Source organism: Neofelis nebulosa, chromosome X (assembly GCF_028018385.1).
Source record: "Neofelis nebulosa isolate mNeoNeb1 chromosome X, mNeoNeb1.pri, whole genome shotgun sequence".
NCBI lineage: Eukaryota > Metazoa > Chordata > Mammalia > Carnivora > Felidae > Neofelis > Neofelis nebulosa.
Genome location: NC_080800.1, coordinates 48,237,637 through 48,253,268, shown reverse-complemented (window position 1 = coordinate 48,253,268; position 15,632 = coordinate 48,237,637). Strand labels below are relative to the sequence as shown.

General features: G+C 40.7%; 1 protein-coding gene across 3 annotated transcripts in view; it reads left to right on the top strand.

Annotated features, from left to right (window-relative positions):
• Positions 1-15,632, top strand: part of PHF8 (PHD finger protein 8) — a 94,293-nt gene that overhangs the window by 47,377 nt on the left and 31,284 nt on the right. For 2 of the 3 annotated variants that reach the window (XM_058714382.1, XM_058714381.1), the window contains exons 11-18: positions 339-430; positions 2,891-2,980; positions 4,835-5,137; positions 5,901-6,004; positions 10,569-10,747; positions 11,040-11,125; positions 12,043-12,176; positions 12,780-13,093. In XM_058714382.1, the coding sequence (XP_058570365.1) occupies positions 339-430; positions 2,891-2,980; positions 4,835-5,137; positions 5,901-6,004; positions 10,569-10,747; positions 11,040-11,125; positions 12,043-12,176; positions 12,780-13,093 (1,302 nt within the window). The remainder of the gene's footprint in view (positions 1-338; positions 431-2,890; positions 2,981-4,834; positions 5,138-5,900; positions 6,005-10,568; positions 10,748-11,039; positions 11,126-12,042; positions 12,177-12,779; positions 13,094-15,632) is intronic. The other variant, XM_058714383.1, reaches the window with a different exon arrangement.

The following is a 15,632-nucleotide window of genomic DNA, read 5'->3' as shown; positions in this document are numbered from 1 at the left end:
AGATTCAGATATACATGGCTTCAGTCGTAGCTTTGGCAGTTACTAGGTATGTGCCCTTGGTTAAGTCTCTTTGCTTCTCTGAGCCTCAGTTTCCTGGATAGTAAAGTGAAGATAATGATGCTTGGGTAGTAGGTGGGTATAAAGATTAAATGAGATAGTAGATGTTAAATGCCCAGCATGTAGTAGGTACTCATTAAATGAACACTATTGTAAGAACTGAGATCTGGAGTCATGCCTAGAACCCTAAGTATTTTCTCTGATTGCCTGAAAAAAGAAACAGTTCCTTTGCTTCCCCACATGGCTTTATTGACCCTTTGCCTTCCTCCTTCGCCCTTTAGGTTTGCGAGAGAATAGGAGGCACCCAGCATCCTACCTGGTCCATGGTGGCAAAGCTCTGAACTTGGCCTTTAGAGCCTGGACAAAGAAAGAAGTAAATATACTTATTTCTCTACCTCCTTTATAGTTGTGTCCTCCACAGAGACTGGCTTTGGGTAGATGCTTTGGGGTGGTGGATGAGACCAGGGAGGCTTGTGGCCTTCTGGGGTTAGAATGGAGGACTGGGTTACATTTTTAAACCTTTCTTTCTGATTATAAAAAGTGATACAGGCTTACTCTAGAGAATTAGAAAAAATACAGAAGAGTGTAAGGAAGGAAAAACATCACCTGTAATTTTAGCACTCAGAGGGAATTAACATTAATCTGTGGGTGTATTTTCTTCTGGTCTTTTTTATATACATTTAAGAAACATGATTGCTATCACTATACATACAATTTTGTATCTGAATTTGTTAGCTTATGTTAATTTCCTGTGTCCTCAAAGTTCTCCATGAACATTTAATAGTTACATGATATTCTTTTGCAGGGATATACCATCCTTACCTAACTGCTTGTTTATTGCTGCTTTATTTGGGGGGTAGTTATTGAAAAATCATGCAGTGACTATCTGTTTGCATCAGCCTTTTTCCCTCATCTCTTGATTGTTGCTTCAGGATAGATTCCAAGAAGAGCAATTTTTGGCTCAAAGTATATGAAAAAAACATAAGGCTCTTACTGCATACTGCCAAAATGGCTTTGTAGAAATACACCAATGTCCATCTATCCAATTGAATGCTAAACAGCTATAAAAGAGAATAAGGAAGTTTTCTCTGTACTGATCTGGAAAGATCTCCAGAATTTGTCAAGTAAAGATGTAGAATCATGTATATATAATGTGCTTCTTTATGTGTTAAAAGTGGGGAGGGGGGACAAGAATTACATTTATATGTGCTTGTATTTGCCTGAAGACACAATCTGGAGGGATGTAGAAGAAAAGTGGTTACCTGTGGGTGCGGGCTAATGGGACTGATGGCATGGACAAATATATGTTGAGACTTTTCAGTATATCTCTTTATATTATTTGATTTTTGAACTCTGTAAATGGATTACCTACTCAAAATGTTGACTTAAAAAACAATTTTAAGAAATACAAAAAAGGAAATATCAATATTGTTCTCATGCTTTTGATATTCTGTATAGACTTTTCCCCCTGCATATGGAGATCTTCAGCCATTATAGGCTTAACTTGTACAATGTCTCCATTTCCTGTTGCCAACCTTCCCCTCAGATATCCTTGGACTTCATGTCTTGGGCCTTCTCTTCGTCCCTGGACTCACCTACACCTGGGCCTTAGCCTACTGTTCTGTTTTTCCACATCCCTCAGGTGTGGCTGCCTTGGGTTTCATTTCGGAACTTCCCCTCCCCCCCTCCATGAGGTGAACTTTGGAGTGACTCTGTCCCAGGAATAACAAAAGGGAGGGAGGGCGGGAAGAGTCTTAAGCACTCGGGCCCTGAGCCAAGTTAGCCCCAAATAGCACAGCCAAAGGGAGCTGGAGGAGAGTAGGACACAGATCTGAGGAGCCCATTCTTATGGAATAAGTCTTTTGTGAAGTGAAGATGACTTCCATGGGAGGTACTCACTCCCTGACCTTTCCAGAGCCTTTGGGCTGGGTGGAGGGAGCTATTAAATTTATCCAGCTGGATCACATGGGTTCTCGGACCCTACCCCTGCTCAGCCACCAAAATAAATTCCAGATGGATTAAAAGAGTCAAGGAAAAAAGAAGATTCAAACCATGGGAAGTAAGAAGGTAATGCTGAGGAGTTTTTATCAGTCCTCTGGATACAGAAGTGAAGTGAAAACTGGTAGAAGAAATCACAAGAGAGAAACTTGGGAGATCTGTCTACATAAAGATGTAAATCTTGAGGATTCAAAAAGATTACAAACAAATTAAAAGAGAGACAACCAAGAGATCTTAGCCTTGGTTGCTGTTGAGCTAGCCATGGGCCTGTAGCTGCTCAGCACTGAGCTCTGTCCTCACAAGTAAAGAGGCCATGTTCTCCCCAGGGATTCTGGACTTTTTGAGGGCTATGGCCCAAGCCCACCACTGAGTTCCTCACACCTCTTGACACTGCCCTTTATCAGATACAGGTTTTGCAAATACTGCCTCACAGTCTCTGGTTTGTCTTAACAGTGGTTTTGGAAGAGAAGATTTTATTTTTTATGAAGTCCAGTTTATCAGTTGTTTTTCTTTTATGGTTCATGCTTTTTGTGTCCTCAGAAATCTTCGTTTAACCCAAGGTCACAAAGATTTTCTCCTCTGTTTTCTTCTAAAGGGGTTATAGTTTTAGATTTTACATTTCAGTCTGTGATCCAATTTGGGTTTGTGTGCCTGTGTGTGAGTGTGTGGTGCAAGATGGGGATTGAGGTTCTTTTTTTTGCATATGGGTATCCAGTTGGTCCAGTACCATTTGTTAGAGGAACTACCCTTATCCATTGAATTACCTTGGTACCTTTGTCAAAAATCAGTTGTCCGTTTATGTGTGGGTCTATTCCTTATGCCTTTTGTTTGACAGGCTCTGCCAGACCACGAGGATGAGATTCCGGAGACAGTACGGACCGTACAGCTCATTAAAGATCTGGCTAGGGAGATCCGCCTGGTGGAAGTAAGAAGCAGGGGAGCAGGGGAGGCGTTTGGGAAGGGCTCAAGGCTCAAGTGGCAGGTCAGGCTTCTTCAGTTGGCTTGAGAGCTCAGGGGAAGGGTTGGAAAAACCCCACCAAAGATTCTGTTTATTCATTCATTTAAATAATTATTATGTGCCTTGAGTGTCTCTCACATTAGGCTAGGTGCTTAGAATACATAAGTAATTCAGTGTCTTCCCACAAAGAACTTGGAATCCTGTAGAGGACTCTGGGCGAAGTTTACTGCCTGAGCCTCAGTTTCCTTGTTTCTAAAGTGGGGATAATTATACCTACTCAGAAGTTTGTTAAAAGGGTTACATAAGGTAATATATGTTGAGCACTAAGTATAGTACTTGGCACATAATAGGTATTCAATAAGTTCTGATGATGGGTCACAGTAGTAGTGGGTGGTGGAGTTCATAGTAGTAGTTGTTGTTACTAATATTTTGACTCAGTCTCTGCATTCTACAAAATGACAGCTCTTCCATGTTAAACATGATTACAAAGCCATGTTTCAACAGGTGCTTATACCACAAGGCAGTAAGGTGTAGATGGTAAGAGACTCAGAGAAACTTGGGTTCTGGTTCCTGCTCTGTCACTTGCAAGCCTTTCAGAGCCTTAGTATCCTTATCTGTAAAGGGAGAATAACACCACCTTTTCAGAGTTTTGTTAGGATTAAGAGCTAATGTATGTAGAGCCCCTCGCACAGTGCCTGGCAGAGTAAGTACTCAATAAATGTGAGCCATTGTTATTAATAGACTTTGCAGCAAAGAGAGAACTCAGTGTGGGCTGGTGAAGTAGCAGAGGCACCAGAGGAGAATTGGACTTAGGGAAGTTTAAACTTTCCTTTAGCTCAGAAGCTGTCAACTTTCCATTTAGCACTCAGGATATAGGCACTCAAATCCATGCTAAAGGGTGGTCAGCATGAGCTACTGGGAAGTTGGGCTTTCTAGCCTCACCGCTTACAGCATGTTTCACTGCCTACACCATAGCTTACATTGTCCACCTCCTACCCCATTTTCCTGCATTCCCATCTGTCACAGTCCTTCAGAGTTTAGTTACAAGGCCTACCTTTTCTCCAGCTCTTTGCACTTAAACCAATTTTGTATATACAAAATTTGGGGCTTGTTAGGAAAGGACTTAGAGATGGATCATGTCTGGTCCATTGGCTTTCAAATGTTTTAAGACAGTGGAACCTTTTTTTTTTCAAATGAGATCCTACATGGAAGCTGAATCAAAGCATAGCTGCAGTGAATAAGATAAAAACAAGAGGCTTAGAATTACACATGTTCCTCTTGTTTGCCTTCTACCTACTTCCAGTCTTCAGGGCTCCTCCCAAGAAGTTCAGAGGAGCCACAGATCATCTTTTAAAACCACCTTTCCAGTCTGATCCTTTAATTTTACAGCCAAGCAAACAGCCTCAGAGTGTTCAGATCACTTACCTGTGGTCACAGAGCTAGCTAGTAGCAGAATCAGGACTAGAACCTCTCTCCTCTCAAATCCTGCAGTCCTTAGAGTTGGAACCATAGTTTAGTACTCAAGTATTTTCTGTCTCATGCCAGCTGCATTTGGAGTCTTTTCTCTCCAATTTTGACAGTAGTGCTGGGCTTTTTCTCTGCTCGTCTTCTCCTTACTTGTCAATGGCTGGGTAAAGATCTGCCACCCCGTAAATTCTTGATGACACTTTGTGAAAAAAACTAGGGTGTGCATCTAGATGTGGAGCATCTGTAAGCCACTTCCATGGCAATAGTGCCAGTGCCATGAACAGTCCTCTGCTCTTAGCATAGAGAGAACTCTTGAGTAAGCTCTAACCCCCTCGTGTACTAACACTCTTGTAGGATATCTTCCAACAGAACGTTGGGAAGACGAGCAATATCTTTGGGCTGCAGAGGATCTTCCCAGCTGGCTCCATTCCCTTAACCAGGCCAGTCCATTCCACTTCAGTATCCATGTCCAGGCTGTCACTGCCCTCCAAAAGTGGTTCAAAGAAGAAAGGCCTGAAGCCCAAGGAACTCTTCAAGAAGGCAGAGCGAAAGGGCAAGGAGAGCTCAGCCTTGGGGCCTGCTGGCCAATTGAGCTATAATCTCATGGATACATACAATCATCAGGCACTGAAGACAGGCTCTTCCCAGAAAGCAAAGGTGGGTGCTGGCCCATGGGTTCAGCCCAGCCCTTTTGGGTCCCTTGGAAGAGCAGGGTATCAAAAGGATTGTCCTCTCTTCCCACCTCCCTTAGGGCCCCTGGTGTTTGGCTACCAGTCCCACTCATATAACAGGCATTTATTGAGACCTTGTCTGTGCTGGGCACTGTGATAGGTGCTGTGAATGTAACCTTCAAGAGGCTGACAGGCTAGTGAGAACGGCAGGCATAAAAACGAATGAGTGCAATGAGGTATTGTGGATGCCATAATCAAGGGTGTGTGGGGGACCCTGAGACACAGAGGGGTGGATGATTTTATGTGGGCATAAGCTATGATCAGGAGCTCTTCTCCCAAAAATGACACTTGAGCTGAATCTTGAAATGCTGGTTGGGAATGACATTTAAGAACATGCATGGTATATGAGTATCATGTTGGAGTCTTGAACAGGTCCTTAAGAAAAGCCCTTCTCCGGGGCTCTACCTTGCTTCAAGATTGTGGTGCTCTCCATGGGCATGTGAAGATCCTCTCCCCTCTTTTTAGAGAACACGGTTTACAAGATTGATAGGTTTCCCCTGGGGTAGCCATGCATTGTCAACCTCCTGTTCCTGGAATCATTTGGGGTGGGGGTGGGAGACAGTGTAGCAGAAGGCCTTGGTTCAGGTGATTTTAACAGTGAACTCAACCAGTGAAACCGGAAGGAACTGGTCATCGTGATTCACATGGGAGTCCCAGACAGGTGACAACTGAGCCTTCTCCTTCTACAGTTCAACATCACTGGTACCTGCCTGAATGACTCAGATGATGACTCGCCAGACTTGGACCTTGATGGGAATGAGGGCCCGCTGGCCCTGTTGATGTCTAATGGCAGGTGAGGTGGGAAGAAGGAACACAGAGATACTGGGGCTGTCAGTGGCAACATGTCACTGAGACAAGGCATGGAATTAGGACCTGGGGCTGGAACATGGGTGTGGGGGGGGCTTACTGTACTTGGGGAAGGACCCAGATATTATCAGATATCATTGCTTAGTTCAGAGAACTATGGTTGTGTTAGGGGAGAGGCCTGGAATCTAATTGGCAGTTTGAGAAAAATCTTGTATACAAGTTCTAAAAATTTCAGCAAGTCAGTGGGTCAGAACCACTGGCAGGAATAAGGAAGTATAGCATACTGGTTAAGAACATTCGTTTTTTTATACACCTTTTGCGATTAGATTTTTAGGAATTTTGCAGAAATGTTTGCACAGGTACATAAAGAGAAATGTTCAGTGTTCACTGCATTATTGTTTGTAATAGTAATTAGGAACATGTTCATCAGTAAGCATTGGTTAAATGAATTATGGCACATCTATAGAGTGGAATAGCATGTAGCTATTAAAAATAATTGAATTAAAAAAGAGTTAAATATCTATTGACATGGGAAAATGTCCAAGATATATTCTTAAGCGAAAAAATTAGGTTACAAAATAATATATAGTAATAGTTCCATTTTAATTTTTAAAAATGGTGTGTGTGTACACGTGTGTGTGCGTGTATATATGCTTGTGTAGAAAAGTGGCATACATATTTCTTTATTTTTATTAAGTGTTTGTTTATTTTTGAGAGGAGGACAGAGGATCTGAAGTGGGCTCCGTGCTGACACAAACAAGCCCAATGTGGGGCTTGAACTTACAAACCATGAGATCATTACCTGAGCTGAAGTCGGATGCTCAACCGACTGAATCACCCAGTGCCCCTTCCTTCATTTTTAATTTAACTTTTTTTGAAGAGGTTTAAAATTTAATTTATGCAGTTTGAAATTGAAAAAGTACAGAAGAATACTTAGTGAAAAATTTTGTTCCTGCCCCTCCCTGTTCCCCAGTTCCCTTCCCCGTGGACAACCAGTGTCAATGATTTTCTTCTAGAGATAATTCTACACATTCATGCAAATAAATATATTCATCGTATATTTTATACTTGTCACATCAAACTTGTAATAGTAGTTCTCTCTGGAAAGTAGGAGAAGGGAGCCAGGAGAGGAAATTTTTACTTCAGTAGCATTTGAATTGTGTACAATGAGCATGTATTACTTTTCCTAAAATAATTTTTAACAGAGCATTTTCTAAAAGAATAAAATAAAAGCATTCACAGCAAAAAGCACGGGCTTGGGAATCAGGCAGGCAGGTCCAAGTTTGAATCCCAGCTCTGACACAAATTCACTGTGTGATTTTAACAAGTTAATTAACCCTGCACCTTAGTGTCCTCATTATATCTCTTCTATAGATAAAGCTTCCCCTCAGGTTGTTGGAGGACTAAATGAGATTATGTAAAGTGCCTATCACAGGGCCTGGCACATAGTAAATGCTTAATAAATGGTAGCTCTTATAAATAAAATGATGAAGATTAAAGGTGATGGTGGTGGTGATAGTGATGATGGTGTGGGTATAGCCAGAAGCTAAGTAGATCATCAGAAACCCTGAAACACATAGGGAGGCAGAGGCAGAGGAAGACCGGAAGAGCGATCATCTGGACACTCAGAACACCAGACAGGAAGAGTCAAGAGCCAAGTAAAGTATGAACAGCAGAGGAATACAAGCATCAAGGATACCTTCATAGCCTTTTTGTAGGAAAAGGCCTTCAGATCCCACTTAGCTGAGAAATCAGTGAAAAGGGAATGTGAGAGCAGGGCAGATTCTGAAAGCAGCAGAGCTGTTCTTGGGGTTTGAGAATTTAGTTACTAATTAATAATAGACTGTTGAGCATTGTCTTTGTCCATGGTCGATCTCCTGGGGAGTAGAAAATTGAGAATCCTAAGGATCCAACCTATAATGGCTGTTCAGAATACAATGAGACATTTTCCCCTTCCCCACCAGTCTTTTTTTTATGTTGCTTCTGTCACCTCCTGCAGCTGCCAGAGACTGATGTTAAGTCAACCTAAAGAGACAAGGTACAGAAATAATTTACAGACAATATGATATTATGGCTGGGCTTTTCTCCAGAATAATCCGAGGTATAGACGAAACAAGACTGGTTATTGATAATTTCTGAAACTTAGCTGAATGAAAGGTACATGAGAGTTTTTTTATACTTTTATATTTTTGTATATGTTACACATTTTTCACAATTAAAAGTTAATAAAAGATCCAGGGTATAAATAGCTGCCATTTATTGAGCTTCTGCTTTGCATCAGATTTTATCTTAGCTGTTTAGTACATTATTTAGTCCTCACAACAACCTTGAAGTGTTGTTATCCCCATTTTATTAATATGGAAACTGGGGCCCAGAGAACTTAATTATAAGATTAACTACCATTGGGCACTTGCCTTGTGTTGGGCTCTTCATTAGCTCATTTAATCCTCCTAAAACCCTGTGGGGTAGGAAACAGGTCAATTTAATGTCAGCCAATTTACTGAAAGAAAGCCAGTTCACCAAATGGCTGCTGAATGTATCGAGTATACTGATTTACCAAAAACTGGTTTCTTTTTAACTATACGGTTTATTTCAACAGTTTTTACTGGTTAATATTGTTTACCATATGTAACAGGATTATTTAAGCCATTTTTAAATTTTTAATTTTTTCCATTTCCTATGTATATATATATACATACATATATATGCATACATCTATATATACACATATATAGGAAGTATATATATATACATAGATACATATATGTATATAGGAAGTATGTGTATATATACATATAAAGTTTGTTTGTTTTGAGAGAGACAGAGCGCAAGTGTAAGCAAGGGAGGGGCAGAGAGAGAGGGAGAGAGAGCATCCCAAGCAGGGTCTGCACCATCAGCACAGACCCCAGTGTGCGGCTTGAACTCACAAAGCATGAGATCACGACCTGAGTCGAAATCAAGTCCTATGCTCAACTGACTGAGCCACCCAGGTGCCCCTTTATGTATTTTTAATAGCTTTTTTTGAGGTATAATTTATATACCATACCTGCTTTAAGTATACAATTAAATGACTTTTAGTAAATTTAAAGAATGTGCAACTATCACCACAGTCCAATTTTAGAACATTTCTATCACCCCGAAAAGATGCCTCATGCTCACTCATACTTAGTCCTTTGGTTCTCTTCTCCAAGCCCAAGCAACCACTGATCTACTTTCTGTCTCTGTAGATTTATCTTTTCTAGACATTTCATATAAATGGAAAAATATAATATGTGGTCTTCTATGTCTGGCTTCTTTCACTTGTTTTTGAGGTTCATCCATGATGTAGTATGTATCATTAATTGGTTCCTTTCTACTGCTGAATAGTATACCATTGTATGGATATACCATATTTTGTTTATCCATTAACTAGCTGACAGTCATTTGGAGTGATTCCACTTTTTGACTGTTATGAATAATGGTGTGATGAGCATTTGTGTACAAGTTTTTGTATGGGCATATGTTTTCATTTCTCACTTAGTAAAATTTTGGGTCATATGGTAACGTTATATTTAACTCTTTAAGAAACTGCCAAAATTTATTCTGAAGTGTGTGTACTACTTTATGTTCCCACCAGAAGTATACTGGCTAACATTGTTATTGTCTGTCTTTTTTATTATAGCCATTCTAATGGATATTAAGTGGTATCTCATTGTGGTTTTGATTTGTATTTTCCCAATAACTACTGATACTAGGCATCTTTTTGTGTGATTATTGGGCATTTGTATATCATCTTTAGAGAAATGTCTATTCAGATCTTTTGCTCATTATTAAATTGGCTTGCTTATTATTGAGTTCTAAAAGTTATTTAAATATTCTGGATACAAATCCTTTCCCAAATAAATGACTTGTAAATATTTCCTCCCAGTCTATGGCTTATGTTTTCACTTTCTTAATGGTATCTTTTGAAGCACAAATGTGTTGGTTTTTACCTAATCCCAGGTCATAAAGATATTTTCTTGTATTTATTTCTAGAAGTTTTATAGTTTTAGCTTTACATTTATCTCCAGGATCCATTTTAAGTTAATTTTTGTATATGATGTGAGGTAAGAATCCACATTCATTTATTTGCATGTGATACCCAGTTATCTTAGCACCATTTGTTGAAAAGACCATCCCTTCTCCCACTGAATTGCCTTGGCACCTTTGGCAGAATGCAACTGACCATAAATTTAAGGGTTAGTTTTAGACTCACAGCTCTGTTCCACTGTTGTATATATCTGTCCTTATGCTCATATCACACTACCTTGATTATTGTTGTTTTATAGTAAATTTTGAAACCAAGTAGTAAAAGTCCTCCAACTTTGTTCTTTTTCAAAATTCATTTGCCCATGTTAAGTCCTTTGTATGCCTATATACATTTTAGTATCATCTTATTAATTTATGCAAAAGAAATTAGCTGGATTTTGATAGAGATTGCATTGAATCTGTAGACCAATTTGGGGGGTGGGGCTTGCCTTCTTAAGAATATTGAATGTGACTTTTTATGCTCTCCTTTTCTTCCTTTTTAGTGCCAAGAGGGTAAAGAGCTTATCTAAGTCTCGGCGAGCCAAGCTCACAAAGAAAGCAGATAAGGCTAGGCTGGTGGTGGAACAGGTGATGGAGGATGAATTTGACTTGGATTCAGATGATGAACTGCAAATTGACGAGAGATTGGGAAAGGAGAAGGCAACCTTGATAATAAGACCAAGTGTGTACCTATTCTTTCTTGTTCCTTCCCTGCCCATTTCACATTTGTTTCTGGTACCCTTGATAGACCAGAGGCCTTAGGCCTTAGCTTTTTGGCATTCTGATTTACAAGCTCTTTAGGCCTCCATGTATTCTCTGCTCTAGAGATTTATATATAAACCAGTCCAAACCTCCCTCAATTAGTTTTCTGTGGTCATTACTTTTAGGAAAATTATAGTCTTACTTTTCCTCCTGGGTGTTTGGCTCAGATGCTTATCTTAGCTTCATGATAAATGCATTTCATTATTTTCTAGAATTTCCTCGAAAGTTGCCCCGTGCAAAGCCTTGCTCTGACCCCAACCGAGTTCGGGAACCAGGAGAAGTTGAGTTTGACATTGAGGTAGGAGCCTGCTCTGTGTCTAGTCTTCTGCCATTTTGGTTACAGAGACAGAAGACAGATTGTCATTCTAGTCGGAGGTAAAAAGATATGCATTCAGTTCCTAAAATATTTATTAAGTGAAAGATTGTGTGCTAAGTACAGCTAAGCATATAACTGGGAGATCATAATTTAGTTGACATATTTTAAAAATCCTTTAATGCAGTGGAATGCCTAGCTGGCTCAGTCGGTTAGGCTTCCAACTCTTGATTTTGGCTCAGGTCATGATCTCACCGTTTGTGAGATAGAGCCCTACGTCAGGCTCTGCACTGACAGCATGGAGCCTGCTTGGGATTTCTCCCTCTCCATCTCTCTCTGCCCCTCCCCCACTCACACTTTCTGTGTTTCCAAACAAACAAACAAACATTAAAAAAATCCTTTAATGCCGGGTAGAAGAAAAGGCACTGCTTGGGGCGCCTGGATGGCGCAGTCGGTTAAGCGTCCGACTTCAGCCAGGTCACGATCTCGCGCTCCGTGAGTTCGAGCCCCGCGTCGGGCTCTGGGCTGATGGCTCAGAGCCTGGAGCCTGTTTCAGATTCTGTGTCTCCCTCTCTCTCTGCCCCTCCCCCGTTCATGCTCTGTCTCTCTCTGTCCCAAAAATAAATTAAAAAAAAAAAAAAAAAGAAAAGGCACTGCAATGTAGCAGAAAGAGTATCTGATTTGGAATATCTGATTATGACATTACACAAATTATTTACTGAGCCTTAGCTTCCTTATCTGTAAAATGGGAGTTATAATACCTACCTCACCAAGATGCTGTGAAGATTAAAATACTTGGTGCTTAGAAGATACTAGTATCCGGAGTGAAAATGTCAACACTGTATTGGGGCCTAACTAGACCAACCCTCAGCAGCTGAGGTGATATTCTCTTTTCCCAACAGGAGGACTATACAACAGATGAGGACATGGTAGAAGGGGTCGAAGGCAAGCTTGGGAATGGGAGTGGTGCTGGTGGAATTCTTGATCTGCTCAAGGCCAGCAGGCAGGTGGGGGGACCTGACTATGCTGCCCTCACGTGAGTACTGTCTTTGATCTTCCCTTTCCAGGTGATCAGACGCCACACCCTCCCACCCTCACCCAAAAGACTAGATCAGCCAATCAGCAGATATTTATCAAGATATTTAAAGGGACAAAGAATTAGCAAAGGCATTCAGGCTGAGAGACTAAAACAGACATGAAATCTGTCCTGGGGAACTTAAGATCTGACAGAAAGTGGATGTATATATAGACTTCAAAAGGGATCAATTTTGGGTTTTTTGGGACTTGGAAGAGGGACTGGAAGAGGCATGGAAGGAAAACTGGGCCTTTTCTGGGACTTGTTTAAAAAATGAAAGAATTCAGCATGGGTGAACAGTGTGGGAGGTGCACCCCTCTTTTTGCCACCTTCCTGCTGTCTGCGGAAAGACTTGAGGCAAGAAGGACTGGCCTTGATGTGAAGACAGTCTCTGATATACTATCTTGATCCATTGGCTTGATTTCTGGTTTCTCATCTGGAATGGTTCTCTCCTTCCTCCCACCCTAAGCCCCACTATTGTCCCTTCTCCCTGACTGTTCTGATGACTATTTTCCTCTGACAACTACAGAAACTCCCTCAGCATTTCTCCTCTGTCCCTTGCAGCGAGGCCCCTGCCTCTCCCAGCACTCAGGAGGCCATCCAGGGCATGCTGTGCATGGCCAACCTGCAGTCCTCATCGTCCTCACCAGCTACCTCCAGCCTGCAGGCCTGGTGGACTGGGGGCCAGGACCGAAGCAGTGGGAGCTCCAGCAGTGGGCTGGGCACAGTGTCTAGCAGTCCTGCTTCCCAGCGCACCCCAGGGAAGCGGCCCATCAAGCGTCCAGCATACTGGAGAACCGAGAGCGAGGAGGAGGAAGAGAATGCCAGTCTGGATGAACAGGACAGCTTGGGAGCATGCTTCAAGGATGCAGAGTATAGTAAGGGTCCAGGCCAGAAGCGCTCCCCCTAGTCCCAGTCTCAAACCCAGTCCCAATCTCAAACCCAGTCCCAATCCAGGATAACCTGGGACAGTAGTGAGCAAAGACCTTGCCTTAAGCCTGATGCTTGCCTTCTTTGAGCCATGTTTTCTTAATCTGTAAAATGGAAATACCTACAGGTTGATTCAAGAATTAGAGATGGTGTTTGTCCAGAGCACCTGGCACATTGTCTTGCTCATGGAAGACCCTCAAAAAATGGTAGCCATTATAATTAGCTATCATCCATTTTTAAAATTGTCTAACCTCCTTTGCTGGTAATTCTTTTTTCCCTTCTTGCCTGTTTTACCTCCATCACTTCCACTTCTCTGTTTGGTTCATCCCTTGCAAAGGTATATAATGACCTTTCAGCGGGCTTTTTACATTTAAGAGAAGATCTTTTTTTAAGTTAAGATTTATTAAGTACTACAATATATAAAGCACTTTTTATATAGTGCAGTTGACTTTAATGTGGGTTTTAATGTTGGTTTTTTAAAAATTCTCATTGATCAAAATTCAAACAAGACTGAGAAAGCAAAAGAGCCCTTTGACTAATACTCTTCCTCCTCTGAGGAAGGTTACTTGAAGGTAACCTGTGCTATTAGTTGATGTATACCTTTCATTTTCTTGTACTTACAACCACATGTGGACATAAATAGATAGGGTTTTGTGTAGTATACATGGTTCTACAACTTGCTTGGATATCTTTTCAATATCAGTACGTGGAGATCTATCTACTTGATCAATAACATTGAGATCTACCTGTTGCATAGTAGCCTATAGCATAGATGTGCCACCATCTGTTTAACCATTGCCTTCTGATTAACATTTAGGTTGTTTCTGATTTTTTAGTTTGACTAACAATGCTGCATTGAAAATGCATGTAAATAACTCTTGGTGTGCATGTGCCAGCTAACATTTCTATAGGGTAGCTAGACCTGCTGGATTGAAAGGTATGTATAAAATAAATGTTAATAGTGCCAAATTTCCCCTTCAAAAGGGCCAGTATATGAGCAGTGTATGAGACATACATGTTTCCCCACAGCCTTATCAGCTGTGGATATCATCAGTCTTCGTAATTTTTTGCAAATCTGATAGCAAAAGAAATGGTGTTTCAGTTTGTTTTATATGCTTATTGGCTCTTTTTAAATTTATTTTCTGTGAATTGATTCATTGTTTCCCCCATTTTTCTATTAGGATGTTGATTTTTTTATTGATATGTAGGAGTTCTTTATATATTCTAGATTTGTTAGAGTGTTTTTTTTAAATAATTTTTTTTAATGTTTATTTATTTTGGGAGACAGAGTGCGGGGGGCGGGGGGCAGAGAGAGAGGGAGACACAGAATCTGAAGCGAGCTTCAGGCTCTGAGCTGTCAGCACAGAGTCCATTGCGGGGCTCGAACCCACGAAGCGCGGTATCATGACCTGGGCCAAAGTCGGACGCTCAACCAACTGAGCCACCCAGGCACCCCTAGAGTGTTTTTTTTTTAATTTATATTCTGGAAATGTTGCAAAATGTTTTCTTTTAGTCTGTTGCTTGTATTTTATTTATGGTGTCTTTTAGCATGTAGAAGATTTCAGTTTTTACATAGTCATCTTTATCGATTTTTTTTTGTATTTTATGTCTCGTATAAGAAAACTTTCTTATATTTTTACCTAAAGCGTGTGTAGAAGTCAAAATTGTATCTCTTTCTCTGAAATTAAGTTTTATGAATTGTGGGAGGTAAGAATGTAAATGTAATGTTTTCCCATATGGATAGTTATTTGCTCCAACACCATTTATTGACTGGTTCATCATTATCCCCCTGGTTTGAAGTTCCGCTTTTGTCATAAACTAAATTCCCATGTGTATGTGGATTTGTTTTTCTACTCTATTTCCAGTTCTGACCTTTAATAGCTATATGACATTGGGAAAACTAGTTAACCTCTCTGTGCTTCTCTAATAGTACCTACCTCATAGATTATTGTGAGGATTAAATGAATTAATCTACATAAAGCACTCAGAACATTGCCCAGCACATGATAAGTGTTAGATATTATTAATATTTTCTGTTCTATAAAATTTGTCCATTCCTTTTGTAATACCACGTAGGTTAGTTACTATGGGCCTTGTGTCTGGTAGGACAGATCCCCTCTGCAGAACTTGCTTTAGACCTAAAGAGAGCACAAATGCTCAGCAAGCCCATCATCTCTGAGTGGAGCTGTGATTGGTCTTAGGGGACTTCCAAGTTCCCCTGGCCACCCACCATACCTTCAGGAGACAGTCGCATCAGCCTACAGCTAAGACATCTGCCCCTGGCCTAACTACTTCCTTTTGTTCCCTGCTTTACCCAGCAACACGAGAAAGGCAGTTTAATAAGGAGATACTGATCTACTTGTTCTTATTTTTCCTGAATTTCCAGGCCATTATTGAGTTTTTTCTATTCCAGATGGATTTTAGAATCGGCTTGTCAAATTACATGGAAAATTATATTAGGATTTTTTAAATTAGGATAGCATGCAT